This window comes from Hemitrygon akajei, chromosome 16 (assembly GCF_048418815.1).
Source record: "Hemitrygon akajei chromosome 16, sHemAka1.3, whole genome shotgun sequence".
In the NCBI taxonomy this organism is placed as follows: Eukaryota; Metazoa; Chordata; class Chondrichthyes; order Myliobatiformes; family Dasyatidae; genus Hemitrygon; species Hemitrygon akajei.
In genome coordinates, this window is record NC_133139.1 from 68,716,281 (window position 1) to 68,741,244 (window position 24,964).

Below are 24,964 nucleotides of genomic sequence, written 5' to 3' on the forward strand. Positions count from 1 at the left end.
GTTGCTGTTAGACACCAGCTGCGCTGCCTTAGGCCGTGTACTCAGGGGTGCATGCCTCTAAATCAAAGACTAGGGTTTCAGTGTGTCACCCCTGAGGAAAAGGCACATTTGTGATATTTCAAATGCCCTCACAGCCTCTTCTATTTCAAGGAGATCATCCCCACCATCGGACACACAGGCAGAAGGACCTGAAACACAGAGAGTTGTTTTTTCTCCATAAATGCTGCATGATCTGAAGAGTTCCTCCAGTGTTTTGGGGTGTTGATCGGGTTTCTGACATGTGTCCATATATTTAGAACCCGTCCTCTCCTCCTCCCAGGAACAATTTTGGAAAATCTTTTTTGTAGCCTCTCCATATTCTCCATGTTTGTCCTAAAGTTTGGTGCCCACAAATGAACTGATGCCTTTAAGACTTGTTTATTTTGTTTAGAAATACAACGCAGAATTGGCCCTTCAGCCCTATAAGCTGCACCACCCAACAACCCACCAATTTGACCCCAGCCTAATCACGGGACAATTTACAATGACCAATTAGCCCACCAACCGATGCATCTTTGTGCTGTGGTAGTGAACTGGAGCACCCAGAGGAAACCCACGCACACACATGAAGGAACTTATAAACTTGCTTACAGAGGATACTGGAGCTGAGTTTCAAACTCCGATGCCCCGGGCTGCAATGGTATTGCACTGACTACTATGGACCCTCCTTGATATTATACTCTACTGTGTGTCAGGCCACCATGTTGGGCAGCACATTACCATAGCGGTTAGCGTAACGCCATTGACCGGGCCCAGTTCTTGCCGCTGTCTATAAGGAGGCTCTGCTTTCCCCCTGTGACCATGTGGGTTTCCTCCCACATTCCAAAGACCTGTGGCTTGGGGTTGGTAAGTTGTGGGTATGCTAGTTGGCGCCAGAGGCATGGCACCACGTGCAGCTGCCCCCAGAACATCCTCGGGCTGTGTCGGTTATTGACACAAAGAATCCATTTCACTGTATATTTCCTGAAGGAGGGACTCGGCCTGAAAAGTTCACTATTTATTCCTCTCAATTGATACTTCCTGAGTTCTTCCAGCAGTTTGTGTATGCTTCGCTGTATATTTTGATGTTTTGATACATGTGACAAAAAGAGTTACCGTAGATTCCGGACTACAGAGCGCACCTGATTAAAAGCCGCTGGCTCTAATTTTAGAAATAAAATCAATTTTTTACTTGTAAAGGCCGCACCGGATTTTCGGCCGCAGGTGTCCCACGTTGTAATATGAGATATTTACACAGAAAGATATTACACGTGAGGATTTTTTAACTTTTAATTAAATCCATATGGTAACAAAAACAAATACATATTGCAAATGCTTTTTTTCGAACCGTGCCCGTAACGCGGCTACTTTTAAATATACGTTGCGTATACTTCTTTACTGAACAACATTCCAATATCTCCTAACGACTGGTAAAAAATATATATACTGCAGCCTACCAGGAAAAGTTATTGATCGCCTTTAACTTAAAAGCAGCGTTTTGGCTCCGCCGCTCCGCTCGCGTAATGCCGCTCCCCCCCCGCCGTCCTGTTTATCGCAAACCGGCATTTTCCCACAAGACGCGGCGAAACCGGGTGTGACGTCATAGCATCCCGCGATGTAGTACAGAAAACAAATATAGTTAAAACTCTTCTAACTTTAACTAGAAAATGAATTACTAAGCGAAAATATTATAAACTAAATAACTGCCATAAGGCAGCACAATGCTTCGAGTGTTTTCCATGTTGATGAGGGTGAGTACAAATGACTGATTTACAATAATTTAATTGTGAAAGTGCGCTTGATTTATCGTACAATTTCATTGGACCTCTGTGAACTACTCATCAATTTTATTGGTCTACTGTTACGAGGCGGCATGAAAAAAAATAATGCATTAGCCGCTCCGTATTAAAGGCCGCAAAGTTCAAAGCTGTTCAAAATGTGGGAAAAAAGTAGCGGCTTAAAATCCGGAATCTACGGTAATCCTTATCTTCACCTCTGTTTATAAAGCAGAGGTACTAAATGCTTCAATTATTTTCTCAACCTACTATTTTCAAGGAGCTATCCCCATATATCCCCCCCCAGATCTCGTGTCCCTTTGAGAATTGTGTCTCTAAATTGTAATTTACTTTTCTCATTCTTTATACAGATGTAAAGCATGAATTTTGTTTGCATTAAATTTCATCTGCCTCCTCTCTGCCCATTCTCCCTGCCTGTTTGTCTTGTTGAAGGTGGTGCCTGTCTTCCTTGCTTGTTGGCAGCCAACAGACGTCCCACCTCCATTGTTTCCAAGCAGTTCTATCCGTGATTCCTCCAGGACATCCTCCCTCCTCGGTACTGTAGTATCCTCCCCAGTGCTGCAGTTCTCTGCTCTCACTTCTCTTCCCTGTTTTTCCTGAACACTTTGTAGGCTGGAGTAATGAGCATTCACCCATTCCTTTTCCCTTAGCCGGACTCATGGTTCCAACATTGTGATTGTATGTGATTAATCACAATAAATATTCACCTACTTTTTTTTAATATACATCAGATCTACAGTGCACCTTAGATTATCATGTACTCTTTGTCTAAAATATTTGTTTCTTCTGGTCTGCTTATATATAAGACCATAACACCAAAGTTCAAAGTAAATTTATTATTGAAGTACATTTATGTCATCATATACAACCCTGAGCAAACACGAGGAAATCTGCAGATGCTGGAAATTCAAACAGCAACACACACAAAATGCTGGTGGAACACAGCAGGCCAGGCAGCATCTATAGGGAGAAGTACTGTTGACGTTTCGGGCCGAGACCCTTCGTCAGGACACTAACAACCTTGAGATTGATTTTCTTGTGGGCATACTGAATAAATCTAATAACCATAGTAGAATTAATGAAAGACAGCAGCAATACGGTAGACAACCAGTGTGCAGAAGACAACAAACCGTGCAAATACAAAAAAAATAATATTTCAATAAATAAACAATACAGAACAAGGATATGTGATGAAGAGTCACTGAAAGTGGGTCCATAGTTTGTGGTGGGGCGAGTGAAGTTGCGTGAAGATCTCCCTTTGGGTTCAAGGGCCTGATGGTTGAGGGGTAATAACTGTACCCAAACCTGCTGGTGTGGGTCCTGAGGCTCCTGTAGATGGCAGCAGTGAGAAGAGAGCGTGACCTCTGTGGTGGGGGTCCCTGATGATGGATGCTGCTTTCCTGCCATAAGACATGGGAGCAGAATTATGCCAATCACCTCGTCGGATATGCTCCATCATTCCATCATGGCAGATTCATTATCCCTCTCAACCTCATTCTCCTGCTTCTACCCATAACCTTTGACACCCTCACTAATCAAGAGCCTATCGACTTCCACTTTAAATATACCCAATTGCTTGGCCTCTGCAGCTGCCTGCGTCAATGAATTTCACAGATTCACCACCCTTTGATTAAAGAAATTCCTCCTCATCTGTTCTAATGGGACATCTATTCTGAGGTTGTGCCCTCTGGTCCTAGAGTTCCCCACTACAGGACCTCTTAATCTTTTTTTTAAACCTTCTCTTTCCTTTTTGATTTTACCTCAGTATTTTTTTCATTCTTTTTGCACTATTTATTTAATTCTTTTTGTAATTTATATATTTTTATTATGTATTGCGCTGTACCACTCCCGCGAAACAAGAAATTTCATGGCATTTGCCAGTGATACAAAATGTGATCCTGATTAGTCAGTGAGGCTTGTTAGAATTAGGATTAAGAGCGCAGTTTGGACATTCTGGGTGACACATATGCCACCCAATAGTAAACAGGAAATGAAAGGACAGGCATATAAGCAGATGTGTACAGTGGAATTTAAAGTTTTTCCTCCTATACCGGCTCTCAAAAGGCATAGAGAGATTCAGGCCTGATGCAGGCAAATTGGATTAGCAGATAAGCATCCTGGCTGGCATGGACAATGTATGGCTGAAAGGGCCTATTTCTGTGACGACATCCACGGTCCAGGCCCCCTCTCATGCTCGGAGGCCAGTGTTTACCTATGCTATCAACATTCTGATATGGGTTTTCCACAGTCGGAACCATGGCTGGAGGAAGGGCAGGACAGACATTTCCATTTCCAGACTATAGATGTTTGGCATAATTTACTTATTATTTATGGTTTTATATTGCTATATTTCTACACTATTCTTGGTTGGTGTGACTGTAACGAAACCCAGTTTCCCTCGGGATCAATAAAGTATGTCTGTCTGTTTAAGGCATGAGCAAGGGTTTGCAAAATGGGAGGTGGCTGTTGCACTAGTGATCAAATAAAGTTTCACAGCAATACTCAAGATGTCTTGGAAGAATTGGCCAATGAAGCTATAGAGATGGAATTAGGAATATGAAAGGGGTGGTCACTTTGGGGTTACATATAGACCCCTCCCCAATAGTCAGCAGGAGCAAATATGTAGGTGGGTTGCAGAATCGTAGGGGATTTTAGCTTTCCCAATACTGACAAAAATGACCTTGGGGCAATGAGTTTAGATAGGGAAGGAATATTAAGTGAATGTGGGTAGGCTTTCTGAAGTATGTGACTTGACCTTAGGGTATGAGGATGGGCAAATGATTGACGAGGAAGCCATTGGGGGCAGTGTGTTCTGTCCGGTTCTGTTTGCTACACGACAGGAAGCATGGAGGCTGAGGATGAGTTTTATTAAATTATGAGGTACATAGGAGAGATTATTAGAATCTTTTTTTCCCCAAGGCAAGGAAGTCTGAAACTAGAGGGCACAGATTTAAGATTCTAAGGGAAAAAACTGAACGAGATCAGAGAGGTCAGTTTTTCCACACATAGAGTGATGATTGTCTGGAAGGAGCTACCAGAGAAAGTGATGAAAGTAGTGTTTAAAGGGCATTAAAGGACAGTTTCTCGGATAGGAAAGACATGGAGGGATTTGGGTCTGATGCAGGCAAATGGGATTAGTGTAGGTAGGCACTATGGTTTGCATGGATAAGGTAAGTGCTGTCTGATTCTGTGAGGTCTTGATTGTTAATCTTTCTCAATTCCTTAAACTCTCCTCATCCCTTTCTCCATCTATGTTGTGGCACCAATATGGAGAATAACCTCTGCGTCTTCATGTTCCCTCTGCAGCCTCCCACTTCTGTTCTTAACTCTATTCCCAGGAAGGCAATACAGTCACTAGCATAGGCACGTAAACCACCTGCAACCTTAACCTAGAATCCCCAGTAATCGTTGCTGGCTTGACATCTCCTTCGCTGTAGATTGAAGCTACTTGGTGTGGTGGTCCCTGCTCTGGATGCACTTTACCCCTCCCCCTGAGGTGACCTGCAACTGGAGTAGGTCACTGCAGTCCAAAGGAAGCATGTTGCTGCACGGTCAGTTTCAGGTTTATTTTCATCTGAGTGCACATATATACAACCAAACAAAAACAACATTCCCCCAGATCATGGTGTACCCACAGACCACATCACACACAGCACACAAAACAAATGTCACCATAAGTTTATAAAATATAGTTCAAAATGCATGTAGTGTGCACCACAGGTAAACATTAAACAGTGCGGTGAACAGCTCACTGTCCTCGTGACAAAACCTCGGTATTCGTTAGTCTCGCAGCCTGAGGGAAGAAGCTGTCACCCAGTCTGGTGCTGCTGTTCCTCCTTCCTGATGGTGGTGGGTCAAAGAGATTGTGGGATGGGTGGTAGGGATCCCCAACAAAGCTTTGGGCCCTACGTCTACAACTCTCCTGGTAAATGTCACAGATGGGGGGAAACCCCAGTGATCCCCTTGGTGGTTTTTACAATCCTCTGCAGAGTCTTGAGGCCTGACGCCTTGCAGCTTCTGCGCCACACGTGATGCAGCCAGACAGGACACTCTTGACGATGCTGCTGTAGAAGGTTGTTAGAATGGGGTCGGGGAGCCTGTAAGCTTCTCATAAAGTGCAGATGCTGCTGTTCCATATTGACTAGCGAGGACATGTTGTGGATCTAGGTCAGACTGTCCTTTATATGCACATCAAGGAACTTTCTGCTGTTCACTCTCCACAGCAGAGCCGTTGATGTGCAATGGAGAGTGGTCAACCTGCACCTTTCTGAATCCACAGACATTTCTTCTGACTTCTGACAAAAGAGTAGGGGAGTGATGTTCATATTTTAATGGATAAAAGTGGCTCACATTTTCTGAAAACACACATGAGATTTTTGTCTGTAAAAACACAAATTAAATTTTGTTTGCTGTGAATTCCAGTGTAGGGCTGGATCTAAAGATGCTGCTGATAAAGGATGTGAAGTTTGGTATGTAGTGTGATAAACTCAGTTATTGGCTGGGTTTTCCTGATGTTTATCAATCCCTGTGCATTGCACAAAGATGAGGCACATGGTTATGTTTTTTTAAAGTGAACTCAGGATCTGGATGATTCAACGTTCACAGAGCAAATAACTTTTGAGGCAAAATTTATTGAAGCCTCCCGAATTTTCCAAGGATCCAAGATAAGGACTGAGAGTAGTGGGGGGGGGGGGTGGGGGGGGGAATGTTGCTAAATTGGATTGTGATTTTGAAAATCTATCAGTACAGCATTAGAAACAAAGTCAAGTTTATCGAGTAAAACAATACCACTTCACTTAAATTTAAAGAACGCTTTCATGCCACTTCACTTGCCCAGGAGAGTGAGGCTCACAGAGTGGAATTTATCTATTTCTGACTAAAGTTGAAAGTAGCTGCACATCTATTTCTCATGTCAATGGGTGGGAGAGGTTCATTGGTTAAATGAGGATAACCCTGCACTCTCTGCATCCCCACCCTTCTCTCTCATTTGCTCAGTGTTCAATTATCCATTTGATCCATTGTTCTTTTGCTGCCAAAACCTTTGATCCTCTTCCCAGTTTTTCCAGCCACTGATCAGGCTTCTACTCCCTACAGCTGGCAGTGTCTGAAGACTTCAGCCACCTCCCACCTGAGCAGCGCAGAAAAAAACTTCAGCAGAAGATCGATGACTTGAACAAGGAGCTGCAGAAGCAAGTTGACCAGAGGTAACTTTGGTGAATCTGAACCAAATTCAGGAATACAAGTGTTCTGATCCAAATTCGGACAGGGTGCGGGTGCTGGAAACTGGACCAGCAAACAATCTGCTGAAGGAACTCAGCCAGTCAAGCAGCATCTGGGGGGGAAGGAACTGTTGATGTTTCAGGTCGAGATGCCTGCATCAGGACTAACCCGAAATGTTAACAGTTCCTTTCTCCCCACAGATGCTGCTCAACCTTGTGAGTTCCACTGGCATTTTTTTTTTCTGCCCCTGATTCAGATTCACCTACTTTGTGCACCTCAAGGTTTCAGCAATCCTTCTATTTAATTGCACTGTTCAGTAATCAGATGATAGACTTGAAGCAGGAGAGGATCAGGAGGAGCACGTTCAACCATCAGTGTGTGTTGTGATGTGCATATTCTGTCCCAGACAGAGTTCAGACAGTAACACACACAAGGTGCTGCAGGAACTCAGCAGGTCAGGTAGCATTTAAGGAAATGAATTAGCAGTCAACGTTTCGGGCCAAGATTCCTCATCAGGACATTGTCACCAGTCCTGATGATGGGTCTCGGCCTGAAATATTGACTATTTCTCTCCACGAATGCTGCATTACCTACTGAGTTCCACCAGCATTTTGTGTGTGTTGCTCTGGATTTCCAGCATCTACAAAATCTCTTTGTGGATTTACTTTCTCGATTTCATGACTTGCCCTTGCAGGATAGATGGCCAGGGTATGTTATTTGACCTGGAAGGTACTAGTCAGGTAACAATAAATGTATTATTTTTCTAAGACATAATAATAGGAATTCTCACGACTCAAATAATAAATTAAAGATTAGCTTTATTTGTTGCATGTATGTTTAAATATCAAAACATATGGTGAAATACTTTGTTTGCATCAAAGATCAAAACAGTTCAAGGATGTGCTGGGGCAGCCTGCAAATTTCGCCATGCTTCCATAAGACCGTAAGATATAGGAGCAGAAGTAGGCCATTCAGCCCATCGAGTCTGCTCCGCCATTCAATCTAATTGATCCAAAATGATCCAATTCTTCCAGTCATTCTCACTCCCCTGCAACATCTTTGTAAATTTTCTGCCCTCTTTCAACCTTGCTTACATCTTTCCTGCAGGTAGGTGACCAAAACTGCACATAATACTCCAAAGTAGACCTCACCAGTGTCTTATACAACTTCAACATAACATCTATTTCCTGTACTCAGTACTTTGATTTATGAAGACTGGCGTGCCAAAAGCTTTCTATACGCCCCATCTACCTGTGACCCCACTTTCAATGAATTATGAACCTGTATTCCCAGATCCCTTTGTCCTACCATACTCCTCAGTGCCCTACCGCTCTGTGTAAAACCTATCCTGGTTGGTCCTACCTAAATACAACACCTCGCACTTGGCTGCATTAAATTCCACCTGCCATTTTTCAGCCCATTTTCCTAGCTGATCCAGATCCCACTGCAAGCCATGATATCCTTCCTGTACACCCCCAATCTTGGTGTCATCTACACATTTGCTGATCCAGTTAACCACATTATCATCCAGATCATTGATATAGATGACAAACAACAAATGACACAGCACCGATCCCCAATGCACTCTTCCTAGTCACAGGCCTCCAGTAAGAGAGGCAACCATCTACTGCCACTCTCTGGCTTCTCCCACAAAGCCAATGTCTAATCCAATTTACTACCTCATCTTGAATGTTGAGTGACTGAACCTTCTTGACCAATCTCCTATGCGGGATCTTGTCAAATACGTTACTAAAGTCCATGTAGACAACATCCCCTGCCTTGCCTTCAACTTTCCTAGTAACTTCCTCAAAAAACTCTATAAGATTGGGTAGACATGACCTACCAGGCACAAAGCCATGCTGATTATCCTTAATCAGTTCATGGCTATCCAAATACTTATAAATCCAGTCCCTTAGAATATCTTCCACTAACTTTCCCAATAGTGATGCTGGGCTCACCAGCTTACAACTTGCTGGTTTATTTTTAGAGCCTTTCTTACACAGAACAACATTAGCCCAGTGACAACATAGCCCACAGCTCACTAACCATAAGCCTTGTGTCTTTGGAATGTAGAGGGAAACTGGAGCACCCGGAGACAAGCCACACACTCATGGGGAGAGAGTACAAACTCCTTAGAGACAGTGGCCGGCATTGAACTCGGGTTGCTGCCGCGGTAAAGTGTTTCGCTAGCGGCTGTGATACAGTTCCATCCCAGTAAATGATGGAAACGGGTAGCGTTTGTGGAAAGAGACATAAAGTTAATATTTCCGGCTTAGTTCCCTCTCCCACTGAAGCCAGCATAGATCCACCACTGAACCAGGCCTTCAGTTCCATGCAGGGAAGAATTACTTATTGGATTGATAGTAATTCTAAAAAGCAATATGATACCGGAGCAGAATTAGGCAGATTGGCCCACTGAATCTTTGCCACCATTTTATCATGGCTGATGTATTACCCTTTTCAACCCCATTCTCCTGCCTTCTCCCCGTAACCTCTGATGCCCTTACTAATCAGGAACCTATCAACCTCCACTGCAAATATGCCTAATGACTTGGCCTCCACAGCTGTCTGTGGCAATGAATTCCACAGATTCACCACCCTCTGGCTGGAGAAATTCCTGCTCATCTCTGTTCTAGAGGAACGTTCTATTTTGAGACTGTGCTCTCTAGTCCTAGACTCCCCACTATTGGAAGCAAGCTCTCCACATCGTGTTCTGTCTGCTCCAGGTCATTGTGTCACTGGAAGTTGTTATAAATAAGCACTTAAACCTCTGAGATCGTTGTTTAAGGAGTGTTACGTTCCCCAGTAACCGGGTGACTTACCAGCAAAGATAGATAGGTCCGCTGAAGCCTGATGCTACTATTTTCAAATGTTTTATTTATAAAGGGGCACAAACGTATGGTTAATACAAAACATTCAGATCATATACATCGTCAAAACTCAATCTAAAGCACAGGTGTAGTAATAATCAATCAAAAATGAGCTCTATTGTTGTCTAGGGGATACTGAGTCCAATTGGGTATAAGAGTCACTCAAAGTCTGCAGGCTTCCCCGTTTCAGGAACCGCTGACATTTCACGTGTTGGAGAGAGAGAAAAGGAACACTTGCCCGTCGTCCTTGCGAGGCAAATCCCTGCTGTTAGTTAAAGTGGTTTTTCCTTTTGGGTCCAGCCACAGACTCCCGATCCGGAATCTTAACGCACGTGGCTTCCTTCAGAATGGCTTCCCGCTCCGACGGGAAGCACTATCGTGTCTTCTTCGTGTGTCTCCTTGGTGCGTCTGAGGCCCCGCCTCGGCAGCCCACCTTTTATCTGGACTGGCAGGGTTGTAGATGTCCATCAGGGTGGGGGGCGAGGCAATCTTTCCCCCATCACCCATCTCACCTTGCCCTGAGGGTTTGCACGTAGGCCAGTTCCTTATTCCACAAAGGTGTCTCTCAAGACAATGGCTATGTCCGAGGCTTTTGTCTTGTTGAGCGACCAGCCCACATTCCAAACCGTAAGGCTCTCTCTCTCTCTCTCTCTTGCGATTCTCACAAAGAAGGGGGCTGAGGTCATGACAGGAGGCAACTCCAGTTGTTCAGCTTGGGCAGGGAGCTGGGTGTTACTCCAGCTGAATAGATGTCAACAGCTGACTTACTTTATTATCCTTGCTTGCGATTTTTATAAAAGAGAGGAATGCTCAGATATGAGAATGATTTTTTATACATTGTTTTTCAGCAGAAAACAAACCAATTATTGCCAAGCCCTGTATTATCAGTAAGGAATTTATTCTGCTCTGTTGATGTGCATCCAGTGATGCTCATTATATTTCATTTCATTCTTTAAATTAACCGAGTTCAGCGTGTACTTGTGTTTTCTGAGTGAGTATCTCCTGGACTAAGCTGACACAAAATTGGTGAGGCTGCAGACCAGAGGAAACCCGACTTAAGAAAATTTGCCGACTTGCTCCCATTTGTACTTTTCGTATTTTGACTTGTTAATTTTTGGTTTTGTTGAGTATTGCATAGGAGTGCCTTTACTCTATTAATGCTGCTGGGTAAATGCTAAATCAGAACAGTAGTGTGTGTGTGCATGCACGCACAGCTTGAGATAAAAAGTTCAATGGTAAACGGATCTGACATTTCGTTTAAACACGAGATTCTGCGGGTGCTGGAATTCCAGGGCAACGCACACAAAACGTTGAAGGAACTCAGCAGGTCAGGCAGCGTCTATGGAGAGGAATAAACAGTTGATATTTCAAAACTTCACCGGGATTCACATCAAACCTTTAATTTAGCTTTCTTTGATAGGAGCATAACTGCACCATAACACTGAAATATTTGGTCTCTTCTCTTGTCAGCCATTCCATGTAGTTAATTCAATGCTGCAAAACACCTCAAACTGATAAGTAATGGAGTTTTGATATCAGCAAGAGAACGTCTTGATTAAATATCACGTTCTTTTTCACTATTTAAAAGCTTACTTTTTACAGAGACCTTATGAGGAATTATTTTCCTGAGTGCTACTTTCCCACCTTGTACCTCCCGTCTTCAATAGATGATAGCTGGGTGACTGCCAACTAGGCAGACTGCCAGCTCCTCCCCTCTTTGGAACATAATGTCTCTTTCCCTGGCCCTCCTATATCACTGTTACCTCTCTGGAAAAGAGGCAGACAGAGAGAGACTGTTGTGCAATAACGGTCCCATTCTGTCTGGACAGCTCCTCTTTCTGACTTGCTGGAATGAAACATAGAACAAAACAGGCCTTTCAGCCCACCAAGTTGGGCTGACCCTTTAGTACCATAGTTCATACGTCATAGTTGCAGAATTAGGTCATTCAGCCCATTGAGTCTGCATCATGCTACTTTGTTATCCACCCTGAACCCTCTTTCTCCCCATATTCTTTGACGCCCTTAGTAATCAAGAACCTAGTAATCGCTGCTTTAAACATACCCATTGACTTGGCCTCTACAGCCATCTTTGATAATGAATTCCACAGATTCACCATCCTCTGAGGGAAGATGTTACTTCAGATCTCTGTTTCAAAGGGTCGTCCTTCTACTCTGAGGCTGTCCCCTTTGATCCTGGAATCACCCGCTATAGAAAACATCCTCTCCATGTCCACTCTATCTAGGCCTTTCAATATCTGATAGGTTTCAATGAGATCCCCCCTCATTCTTTTCACCTCCAGCGAGTAGAGGTAGGGAGCCATCAAGTGCTCCTCATACATTAACCCTTTCATTCCAATGTCATTCTTCTGAACCTTCCCTGGGCCCTCTCTAATGCCAGCACATCCTTTCTTAGATATATGTGCTCTAAGATCAATCTAACCGTTCCCTCCACATACCATTCCATTTTTTCTGTCATCCTTGTGCCTACCTAAGAGTCTCTAATGTATCTGCCCTTACATCCACCCCGGCAGTACATTCCATGTATCCACCACTGTGTGAAATACCTACCTCTGACATTCACCCCCCCCCCCCCATACTTCCCTCACACTAGATTCACAGTCACATCGACACCTTTTCTATTCAAAGATACAGATGGATTGGTTAACATCATGTTTACAACTGGGTTGGCACAAGTGCCCACCCTTATGAAGGGGATGAACCCACCCATGATTTCCTCTCCAGGTGACCTTGCGGGTGTGACTGACGGGGTCAGGCTTGGCGGAGACTTCTGCCATGTAAGTTTGGGCAGCCTGATGCTCACTACTCGAGCAGGGTTGTGAAGATGTGTGTACTTACAGAAAACCACTGGCCTGAACCGCATGGGGGCCGACTCTCTCAGGCAGAGTGTTGAAGTGGACTCCGTGAACTAATGTTACATCTTTTTTCATTCTTACAGAGAAGCATTGGATAAAATGAAAGATGTCTATCAGCGGAACCCACAGATGGGAGATCCAAACAGCCTTGAGCCCAGAATAGTCGAAACTAATCAGCACATCGACAGACTGCATCACGAACTTCAGAAGTATGAGGTAGGGTGAAACCACAGGGCAGCCCAGGAAACTCTCCGCCAGTGCAGCATTTCCGAAGTCAGTTGCTCGAACGCACAACTGATTTAACCCTTCAAGAGCAATGAGATAATGTCAATTCATTTGGTTTAGTAATTTGGGGTAAATATTGGGAGAATTCTTATGCTGTCCTTCAGAACTAAACCGTGGAGCCACTCATACATCTGCCTGTGTCTCTTCTGGAAGAGGGCCTACCCACTGCAAGCTCTGGAGGTTGTAGTGTGGTGACTGGGGCAGGGAAAGTAGGGTGGAGAAGGAGAAGAGTTAAAAGCTTGGGTTTGGACTAATGATGTAATGTTCATTCATAGAATGATACAGCACGGTACAGCTCTTTGGCCTCCCATGTTATGCCAATCTTTCAACCCACTCTAAGATTAATCTAACACTTCTCTCCATTTTTCTACCATCTGTTTGACTACCCTATCCTAGTAGACCCAAATGTGCAACTGTTAATGGCCTTGTCTCCTTAGGGACTAATATGGGCAGACATTGTGAATCCCAAATCCCAGGAATGTGAACTCCAGAGCCGCGAAGTTCTGTTGGAGCTCTATTATACCCTGGTTAGACCCTGGTTGAGTACTGAAAACCTGTGCCAGCTAACTGGCTGGTGTATTCACAGATATCTTCAACCTCTCACTCTGGCAAAGTGTGTTACCCACCTGCATCAAGGAGACTTGAATTGTACCGGTGCCCAAGAGGAGCTTGGTAACCTGACTAAATGACAATCACCCAGTGGCACTTACATCCACAGTGATGAAGTGTTTTGAGAGGCTGGTGTTGAAGCATATCAGCTCCTGTCTGAGTGATGACTTGGACCCGCTCCATTTTGCCTACAGAAGCATCAGGTCTACAGCAGTTGCTATCTTGTCGGCTCTTCACATGCCCCTGGAACATCTGGATAGCAAAGATGCATACATCAGGATGCTCCTTATTGATTACAGCTCAATATTTAACACCATCATCCCCTCAAAACTAATCAGTAAACTCCAAGACCCAGGGCCTCAATTACCCCTTTGTGCAATTGGATCATGGATTTCCTCACTTGTAGACCCCAGTCAGTTCAGATTGGCAAAAACATCTCTTCCACAATCTCCATCAGCACAAGAGCACCACAGAGCTGTGTCCTTAGCCCTCTGCTCTACTTGGTTTACACCAATGACTGTGCGGCTAAATACAGCTTCAAGGCCGTGTCCAAGTTTGTTGATGAACCCACTGTTGTGGGCTGTATCAAAGGGGGTAATGAATCAGTATACAGGAGAGAGATTGAAAACTTGGCTGAGTGGTGTAATAACAACAGCCTCTCACTCAATGTCAGTAAGACCAAGGAACTGATTGTAGACTTGAGGAGAGGGAATCCAGAGGTCCATGAGCCAGTAATCATTGGAGAATAAGAGGTGGAGAGGTCAGTAACTTTAAGTTCCTGGGTGTCACTTATCTCAGAGGACCTGCCCTGGACCTATCACATGAATATTATTGTGAAGAAAGCACAACAGTGCTTCTACTTCCTCAAGAGTCTGTGGAGGTTAAGTATGTCATTGAAAATCTTGGCAAGTTTCTACAGATGTGTGGTGCAAAATGTGCTGACTGGCTGCATTATGGCCTGGTGCGGGAACACAAATGCCTTTGAGCAGAAAATTTGTCCCAGTACATCACGGGTAAAACCGTCCCAACTATTGAGCATATCCACATGAAACTTTGCTGTAGAAAAGCCGCCGCCCAGGCCATGCTCTTTTCTCGCTGCTGTCATCAGGTAGAAGGCAGAAGTGCTTCAGGACTTGCACGCACAGGTTCAAGAACAGTTACTACCCTTCAATCATCAGGCTCTTGAACAAAACTCTCATTTTAGGACTCTGATATATTGTTATTTTATGCTTATTTATTGCTATTTATTTACACCTGCATTTCAAAGGTTCAAAGGTCCGATTTAATGTCAGAGAAATGTATACAATATACATACTGAAATGCTTTTTCACACAAGCATCCACGAAAACAGAGAAGTGCCCTAGAGAATGGAGGATAATTAAACGTGAGGACCCCAAAGTCCCCCTCCAGCTCCCCCCTCCCACACAAAAGCAACAGTGAGGCAATGATCCCCCTCCCACCCCCCCAGCAAAAAAAAAAGTACACACGCTACCGAGCACAGGCGACAGCAAAGGCACAGACCTTGCAGTTACCCCAAAGACTACTGCATTTCATCTAGCATTCGACAAACCACAGGTTCTCGCATAAGGGAGAGGGAGGTGTCCCCCATTTTCACCGCAAGCGGGAGACATAACAACAACCCGCTGGTTTACGATGTTAAAAAGTCCATTTCGTCACTTCTTAGGAGCTCTGTGCCTGAAGATTGCAAAGATCTCGGATCTTTGGACCCACAGCGAAAGATTTTCCGGCCTCCCCAATGGCACACGAGTCTGCTGCTGTGGCACTGCCCCTCGATCCGCCTGTTTCCAGAGCCCCGAGATGTTAGGTTTCCAAATACAGGCCGAACCCTTGGCGTACCAAACAACGTCAGGTCTTGAAACCCCAAGAATGGGTCCCGTTCCCTTAAAGAACTAAAGTCTGTGTGTAAATCCTGGTCAGGGTCTTCAAAGGAACCCAGAAAGGGAAATATAAAGATTATTAAAGATGGAAATAGAGCTGTTTGCACAGTTTTTTTTACAATAAGACCATAAATTATAGAAGCAGAATTAGGCCAATTGGCCCATCGAGTCTGCTCCATCATTTCATCAAGGCTGATCCCGTTTTCCTCTCAGCCCCAATCTCCTGCCTTTCACCCGTATCCATTCATACCCTGACAAATCAAGAATCTATCAACCTCTGCCTTAAATATACATAAAGACTTGGCCTCTAGAGCTGCCTGTGGCAAAGAATTCCACAGATTCACCACTCTTTGGCTAAAGAAATTCCTCTTCATCTCCATTCTAAAAGTACGCTCCTCTATTCTGAGGCTGTGTCCTCTGTTCTTAGACTGTCCCACTATAGGAAACATCCTCTCCACATCCATTCTAACAAGGTCTTTCTTCATTCAATAGGTTTCAATGACGTTACCCCTCATTCTTCTGAATTCTAGTGAATACAGGCCCAGAGCCATCAAACACTCTTCATATGACAAGCCATTCAATCCTGCATCATTTTTGTGAACCTCCTTTGAACACTCTCCAGTTTTATCACATCTTTTCTAAGATAAGGACGACCAAACCTCCCCATGATAATCCACGTGAGGCCTCTCCAGTGATTTACAAAGTTTCAACATTATATCCTTGCTTTTATATTCTAGTCCTCTTGAAATGAATGCTAACATTGCATTTGCCTTCCTCACCACAGAGTCAACCTGCAAATTAACCTTCAGGGAATCTTGCACAAGGATTCCTGTCCCTTTGCAGCTCAGTTTTTTGTATTTTATCTCCAATTAGAAAGTAGCCAACCCTTTCAGTTCTTCTACCAGAGTGCCTGACCGGACACTTCCCGACCCTGTATTCCATTTACCACTACTTGCCCATTCTCCTAATCTAATCTGTCTAAGTCGGTCTGCAGCCTCTCTTCTTCCTCAAAACTACCTGCCCCTTCACCTGTCGTCGTATTGTCTGCAAACTTTGCAACAGAGCCATCAATTCTGTCATCCAAATCATTGACATAGATGAGGGGTGATTGATAAGTTTGTGGCCTAAGGTAGAAGGAGACGAGTTATGCAGCTCTCGTTATTTCTGCATAATCACTCAAAGAGTTGAACTCGGGGTGATTGATAAGTTCGTGGCCTAAGGTAGAAGGAGATGAGTTATTAACTTCAAACTTTCTGCATAATCACTCAAAGAGTTGAACTGCATGTGCATGTAACGAGAGCTGTATAACTCCTCTCCTTCCAAACTTAACAATCACCCATGCTGTGGACACTTTCTGGAGGTCCAAGATCTGTATGCTTCACGACCACTGGACTAAGTGTGTAAATGTAGGAGGGGACTATGTTGAAAAATAAATGTGCTAGGTTTTCTAAAACTGACTCCTTCTACCTTAGGCCACAAACTTATCAATCACCCCTCATAATGTAAGAAGAAGTGGTCCCAACACAGACAGTTGTGGAACACCACTAGTCATTGGCAGCAAGAAAAAGCTCCCTTTATTCCTGTTCTTTGCCTCCTGCCAATCAGCTACTGCCTTATCCATACAAGAATCTTTCCTGTAATATCATGGGCTTATAGTTTGTTAAGGAGCCTCATGTGTGGAACCTTGTCAAAGGCCTTCTGAAAATCCAAGTGCAACCATCAACGGATTCTCCTTTGTCTATCCTGTTTGTTATTTTCTCAAAAAATACCAACAGATTTGTCAGGCAAGATTTTCCCTTGAGGAAACCATGCCAACTAGCCTATTTTATCGTGTACCTCCAAGTGCCCTGAGACCTCGTCTCATCCTTGATAATTGACTCCAACATCTTTCCAACCACTGAGGTCAGACTAACTGCCTTATCATTTCCTTTCTTCTGCCTCTCTCCCTTCTTGAAGAGTGGAGTGACATTTGCAATTTTCCAGTCTTCTGGAGCCATTCCAGAATCTAGTGATTCTTGAAAGATCATTATGAATGCCTCCACGATCTCTGCAGCCACCTCTTTCAAAACTGGGGTGTACACCATCTGGTCCAGGTGACCTTAGACCTTTTAGATTCCCAGAACCTTCTCTCTGATTATGGTAACCTCACACACTTCATGCCCCTGACACCTGGAACTTCTACCATTCTGCTAGTACTTCCACAGTGAAACTAATGCAAACTCCTTATTCAATTTGTTCACTATTTCATTGCCCCCATTACTATCTTTCCAGCGTAGTTTTCTAGTGGTCTGATATCCACTCTTGCCTCTCTTATACTTCAATTGTTTGAAGAAACTTTTGGTATCCTCTCGAATATTATTGGCTAGCTTACTTTCATATTCCATCTTTACCTTCTTAATGACATATTTAGTTGCCTTCTCTGGGTTTTGAAAAGCTTCCCAATTCTCTAACTTCCCACTAATTTTTGCTCTTTTACATGCCTTCTCTTTGTTTTTTATGTTGGCTTCGACGACTCTTGTTAGCCACGGTTGTGTCATCTTTCCCTTAGAATACTTCTTCCTCTTTGGGATGTATATATTCTGCGCCTTCCGAATTGCTTTCAGCAATTCCAGCCATCGCTGCTCTGCCGTCATCCCTGCCAGTGTTCTTTTCCAGTCAGTTCTAGCCGAATCCTCTCTCATGCCTCTATAATACCCTTTTCTCCACTGTAATACTGATGCATCTAAATTTACCTTAAGCTCTGTAATCAATTCTGGTTCATTGTACAGCATCCTCTAGTGGGCTCAACCATGAGCTGCTCTAAAAAGCCATCTCCTAGGAAATCTAAATATTCCCCCCTCCTGGAATCCAGCACCAACTTGAATTTCCCAATCTACCTGCATATTGAAGTCCCCCATGACTATTGTAACATTGCCCTTTTAGCATGCATTTTCTATCTTCCGTTGTAATTTGTAGGCCACGTCCTTACTACTGTTTGGGGGTCTGTATACAACTCCCATCAGGGTCTTTTTACCCTCGCAGTTCCTTAGCTCTATCACACCTTCTGACCCTATGTCACCTCTATCTAATGCTTTGATTTAATTTTTTACCAGCAGAGCAACACGACCCCCTCTTTCCTTTCCTGCCTGTCTTTTTGATACAGTGTGTATCCTTGGACATTAAGCTCCCAGCTATAATCTTTCAGCCATGATTCAGTGATGCCTGCAACATCATACCTGCCAATCTGTAATCGTGCTGCAGGCTCATCGACCTTGCTCTGCATACTGTGCACATTCACATATAACACCCTTCCTGTATTCACCCTTTTCGATTTTGTCCGCCTTTTACATTGCAGCTCATCTTGTTGATTGGAATTTTGCCCTATCAACAGCCTCTCCTCACTATACGTTGCCGCTGTTGGTAAACCAGCAACCTCATCTTCAGCACTGTTATCTGCCTTTCCTATGATACTTCTTGCGTTGAAATATAGGGAGCTCAAGACCTTCCCTGGAAATGAGCCCAATGCTCCAAAAATCCTATGCCCTCCCTCCTACACTAACTCCTTAGCCACATATTTAACTGTATAATCTTCCTAATTGTGGCCTCACTAGCTTGTGCCACGGGTAGGAATCCTGAGATCACAACCCTGGGGGTCCTGTCCTTTAACTTATCACCTAACTCCCTGAACTCCCTATACAGAACCTTGTCACTCGCCCCACCCATGTCATTGGTACTGACATGGACTACGACTTCTGGCTTTTCACCCTCCCACTTAAGAATGCTGAGGGCTCAGTCTGAGATATCCAAGACCCTGGCAGCTAAGAGGCAACATACTATCTGGGAATTTCATTCTCGCCCACAGAACCTCCTGTCCGTTCCCCTATCTAACAAGCCCCCTATCACCACAGTGCACCTCTTCTCCCCCCACTTCCCTCCTGAGTCTCAGAGGCAGTGACCCAACCACTGCGACTTTCCTCTGTTAGTCATTTCCACCCCTCCCCCCACCCCAGACAGTTTCCAAACTGTTGAGGGGGTTGACGACAGGGTTCTCTGCACTGGCTCCTTGGCTCATTTCCCTTCCTGACTGTCACCTTGGGTGTAGCTACCTCTCCATATGTCCTATCTAATACCCCCTCAGATGTGGAGTTCATCTAGTTCCGACTCCAACTCCTTAACACAGATTATTAGAAGCTACAGCTGGATGCACTTCTCACATTTGTAATCGTCAGGGACACTGGAGGTCTCCCTGCCTTCCCACATCCCGCAAGAGCAGCATTTCACTCTCCTGCCTGGCATCTCTAACGTCCTAGCTGAGCAGATATAAAGAAGAGAAGAAAAAAAAAACTTGAGCTTTTCTTTCCTCTGTTTTCTCTGAGAGAAGCCTCTCGTCGTTGAAGCCTCGAAGAGCTAAAGCCTCAAAATCACCAGTCTACGTCCACTCAGACGACAGCTGCTGCACTTGCTCCTGCCTTCCTATAATTTGATCTTAGTAATCAATCCCAAACGCCGATCGGTTGCTGGTCAAAGCTCTTTCTCACTGCCGTGACATGCTGCTGCCTTTTTTCCTCGGGTAGTGAACCTGATTGAAGTCCCCACCCCTCCAAACTTCTGATGCTGAATTGGCTGCTGGTCAAAGCTTTTTTTAAATTTATAGTTTACAGATCCTGATTATAATTACAGTCTATAGATTAGCTAAGAATGTCTGCAGAGAAAGAATCTCAGGGTTGTATGTGTGACGTGGATGTACTTTGAACTTTGTACTCCTTCCCCTCGCCCCTACGTTTTTATTCTGGCTTCTGCCACCCCCCACCACGCCAACCCTTCCTTTCTAGTACTGCTAAAGGATCTAGGCCTGATGTTGTCGGCTAATTCCTCTCCAAAGATACTGACTAACCTGCTGAGCTCCTCCAGCATTTAGTGTGTTTGTGACTAAAGGATTCCTGGTCTTCAAAGTTCAAAGTAAATTTTATTATTGAAGTACATATATGTCACCATATACAACTCTGAAATTAATTTTCCTGCGGGCACAATCAGCAAATCTGAAAGATCAGTTAGAGTGCAGAAGACATCAACTGTGCAAATGAAAATATAAATAGCAATAAGTAACGAGAATATGAGATATGAGATAAAGAATCCTTAAAGTGAGGTTATTGGTTGTGAGAACATCTCAATGAATGGGAAAGTGATTGTAGTTAACCCCTTTGTTCAAGAGCCTTATTGTACCTGTTCGTGAACCTGGTGGCGCGAGTCGTGAGGCTTCTTTTACCTGCTACCTGATGGCAGCAGCAAGAAAAGAGCATGGCCTGGGTGCTGAGGATCTCTGATGGTGGATGCTGTTTTCCTACAACAATATTTCGTGTAGATGTGCTCACTCGTTTGGAAGGCTTTACCCATGATGTACTGGGCTGAATCCACTACCTTTTGTCTTGTCTTGTCCATACTGCTCCAACTGCCGCCACTGGGCTATGCTGTCCCTCGTGCATGCAGTTGTAATTTAAATTACGGTGTTTAAGAGCAGCGACTTGAAGTTTTACTATCAGCGGCAGATTTAGTGTGTGGCGGCAGGGAGTTCCAGACTGGAATGGTCCCTGGGGTACAGTGAATAACAGTAGCAGACCTTGTTGGTCTGGATGGTCTGGTAGTTCAGGGATTGGTTTTGTCGGGTTGCTGCTCTGTTATTCTGGTTACACAAAAGGTGACTAATGCTGGACGGAGTTGATGACTGAGTTTCCTTGTAAATTGTAGTAAGCCTGGCTATTGAGTTTCCATTCAAAGGCATTGGTGTTTCCATACCAGGCCTTGATGCAGTCAAGTCTATACACTCTCCACTGCACATCTGTAGATGTTTGTCAAAGTTTTAGATGTCATGCTGAATCTCCACAGAAACCTAAGGAAGTAGAGGTGCTACCATGCTCTTTTTGCAATTGCACTTATGTACTGGGTCCAGGACAGGTCCTCTGGAATAGTAACACCCAGGAATTTAAAGATGCTAACGCTCTCCACCTCTGATCCTCCAACGAGGACTGGCTCAGGGACCTCTGGTTTCCTTCTCTTGAAGTCTACAATCGGTCTCTTGGTCTCGCTGACATTGAGTGAGAGGCTGTTGTTATGACAACACTCAGCCAGATTTTCAGTCTCCCTCCTACATGCTGATTCATCACCATCTTCGTTTCTGCCCACACCAGTGGTGTCATTAGCAAACTTGAATATGGTATTGTAGCTGTGCTAAGCCATGCAGTCATAGTGTGAAGTGAGTAGAGCAGGGGGCTAAGCACACAGCCTTGTGGTGCACCTGTGTTGATGGAGATCACGGAGGAGATGTTGCCAGAACTTTTTAAAAGCTATTATTAATGCTTTTTGAGATGGTGATTTAGATGCATATCATATTTTTTACTGAGTTAAGTATTGTATGTAATTAGTTTTGCTACAACAAGTGTATGGGACATTGGAAAAAAAGTTGAATTTCCCCATGGGGATGAATAAAATATCTATCTATCTATCTATCTATCTATCAACCCGAACTGATCTGGATCTACAGTGAGAAAATCCCGGATCCCCAATTGCACAAGGAAGTATTGAGATCAAGGTCTTGGAACTTATTGATTAGTTTTGAGGGGATGATGGTATTAAATGCTGAGCTGTAATTGATACAGAGCATCCTGATGTATGCATCTTTGCTGTTTAGATGTTCCAGGGGTGTGTGAAGAGCCAATGAGATGGCATCTGCTGTGGACCTGTTGGTCTGGTAAGCAAACTTGAGCGGATCCAAATTGCCACTGAGGCAGGAGCTGATATGTTTTATTACCAGCCTCTCAAAACACTTCGTCACTGATGAAGCGATCAAGTCCACTGCAGGCAGAGGGCTTCTCTGTGCAGTATTGGCTGGGCTCCTGAAACCTTTTATCCTTCTTTGGTTGTGGAAAATGGAGGGAGCGAGGGAGGGAAGGTGTTAAAGGGAGATGGAGAAATGAATTCCCCAGCAGAGGAGGAATGTTGACTTACAGCAAATTGTTTGTTGTGTTCCAAGTCGTGGCTGACAGATGCTGAAGGGAAGGTTGTTTCAAGAAGTGAAAGCTGTGTACAGTACATCCCCCACTGTGACCGGTCACCCTCCTTGAACAACAACGGGTCACACGAAAAGGAAAGGTGAGTGAGTTCCACAGATCACTCCGCCGGAAAAAGTAACTTAACCTCCACAGGAATGTTAGCTTAGAGATTTGTATGATGTAGGAAGCATCTAATTCAGCTGAAGTGGGTACAGATAAGGTTCACGAGGTTGTTGCTTGGGCTGGTGGCCTTGACTTACAAGGAGAGTTGGGTGGACTGAGGCTGGTTTCCTTGGACGCATTACCTCACAGAGGTTTACAGAAACATGAGGTGCAAAGCTAAAGTGATTGAGTCCCCAGCTTTAATGGAGTCTAGACTGAGGGGACCTAAATTTAGGGTGGGAGGGGGGAAAATGTATGGGGTCCTTGAGGAGCAGGGTTTTCACAAACATGGTGGTGGGTTAATGGAATGAGCTGCCAGAGGAAGTGGTAGAGGTAAATAAAATGTTCAGTTCAGGATCAGGATCAATTTTATTCACGTGTACAGACGATTCCGGTTAATTAGGCTATTGGTTAATTGGCCACTTATTTGGGATAACTCTTAAAGAACAAAAACTAATCGAGAAAGTGGCCGGAATTCCATTTTTTAAATTTGGCACGCTATGCAGCTTAACTGGGACAGGATTCTGTTGCCACAGTTTCTAACTAGTGTCAGTCTCATGCGCTTGCATGGTCGTTAGATGCTACACCGTGCTTAGAGTGAGCAGTTTGTAAATTAGTGTTAATTGTGTGTGTGTTTTGTCACTGATAGAAATCGAGAAGTAAGCAGTAAGTGTTTTGCTTACCACAGTTTCAAGCATCCAGGTTTGGAGATGCCAGAAATGGCTGGGAGTGAAAATGAAACAATTTCACTACTTCAACAAATTAGCAACTATGAAGACTTTGAAGGTGTCAACAATCATCTTGAATGTTACAATGAAAATGAAGATTAGGCGGATAAAGTTGTTGAATACATTGTATGAAGGCAGCTCATTATCTGCACTAGGTGCTGCACTGATTTTGTCCATTTACAGTCAATCAAAAGAACCCAATGGCATAAATACTGTACCCTGGATGAATTTTTCCATCAAAAACCACAAGGAACTCTAGTATTGTAGTGTTCTAATTTGTTTTGTCTTTCATTTAAGTACATAATTTGTTATTTAATTATTAGAACATAGAACAATACAGCACAGTACAGGCCCTTCGGCCCACAATGTTGTGCCGATCCTTAAACCCTGCCTCCCATATAACCCTCCACCTTAAATTCCTCCATATACCTGTCTAGTAGTCTCTTAAATTTCACTAGTGTGTCTGCCTCCACCACAGACTCAGGCAGTGCATTCCACGCACCAACCACTCTCTGAGTGAAAAGCCTTCCTCTAATATCCCCCTTGAACTTCCCTCCCCTTACCTTAAAGCCATGTCCTCTTGTATTGAGCAGTGGTGCCCTGGGGAAGAGGCACTGGCTGTCCAATCTATCTATTCCTCTTAATATTTTGTATACGTCTATCATGTCTCCTCTCATCCTCCTTCTCTCCAGAGAGAAGCCTTAGCTCCCATAATCTCTGATCATAATACATACTCTCTAAACAAGGCAGCATCCTGGTAAATCTCCTCTGTACCCTTTCCAATGCTTCCACATCCTTCCTATAGTGAGGCGACCAGAACTGGACACATTACTCCAAGTGTGGCATAACCAGAGTTTTATAGAGCTGCATCATTACCCCGCGACTCTTAAACTCTATCCCTCGACTTATGAAAACTAACACTCCATAAGCTTTCTTAACTACCCTATCTACCTGTGAGGCAACTTTCAGGGATCTGTGGACATGTACCCCCAGATCCCTCTGCTCCTCCACACTCCCAGGTATCCTACCATTTACTTTGTACTCTGCCTTGGAGTTTGTCCTTCCAAAGTGTACCACCTCACACTTCTCCGGGTTGAACTCCATCTGCCACTTCTCAGCCCACTTCTGCATCCTATCAATGTCTCTCTGCAATCTTCGACAATCCTCAACACTATCCACAACACCACCAAACCTTTGTGTCGTCTGCAAACTTGCCAACCCACCGTTCTACCCCGACATCCAGGTCGTTAATAAAAATCACGAAAAGTAGAGGTCCCAGAACCGATCCTTGTGGGACACCACTAGTCACAACCCTCCAATCTGAATGTACTCCCTTCTCTGCTTTCTGCAGGCAAGCCAATTCTGAATCCACCTGGCCAAACTTCCCTGGATCCCATGTCTTCTAACTTTCTGAATAAACCTACCATGTGGTACCTTGTCAAATGCCTTACTAAAATCCATGTAGATCACATCCACTGCA

The 24,964-nt window shown here is 44.1% G+C and overlaps 1 protein-coding gene across 4 annotated transcripts in view; it reads left to right on the forward strand.

The window, feature by feature from the left end:
* LOC140740153 (cdc42-interacting protein 4 homolog) overlaps positions 1-24,964 on the forward strand; it is a 170,874-nt gene that overhangs the window by 135,509 nt on the left and 10,401 nt on the right. For all 4 annotated transcript variants that reach the window (XM_073069118.1, XM_073069119.1, XM_073069121.1 and 1 more), the window contains 3 exons: positions 6,909-7,018; positions 12,861-12,993; positions 22,576-22,694. In XM_073069118.1, coding sequence (XP_072925219.1) covers positions 6,909-7,018; positions 12,861-12,993; positions 22,576-22,694 — 362 coding nt within the window. The remainder of the gene's footprint in view (positions 1-6,908; positions 7,019-12,860; positions 12,994-22,575; positions 22,695-24,964) is intronic.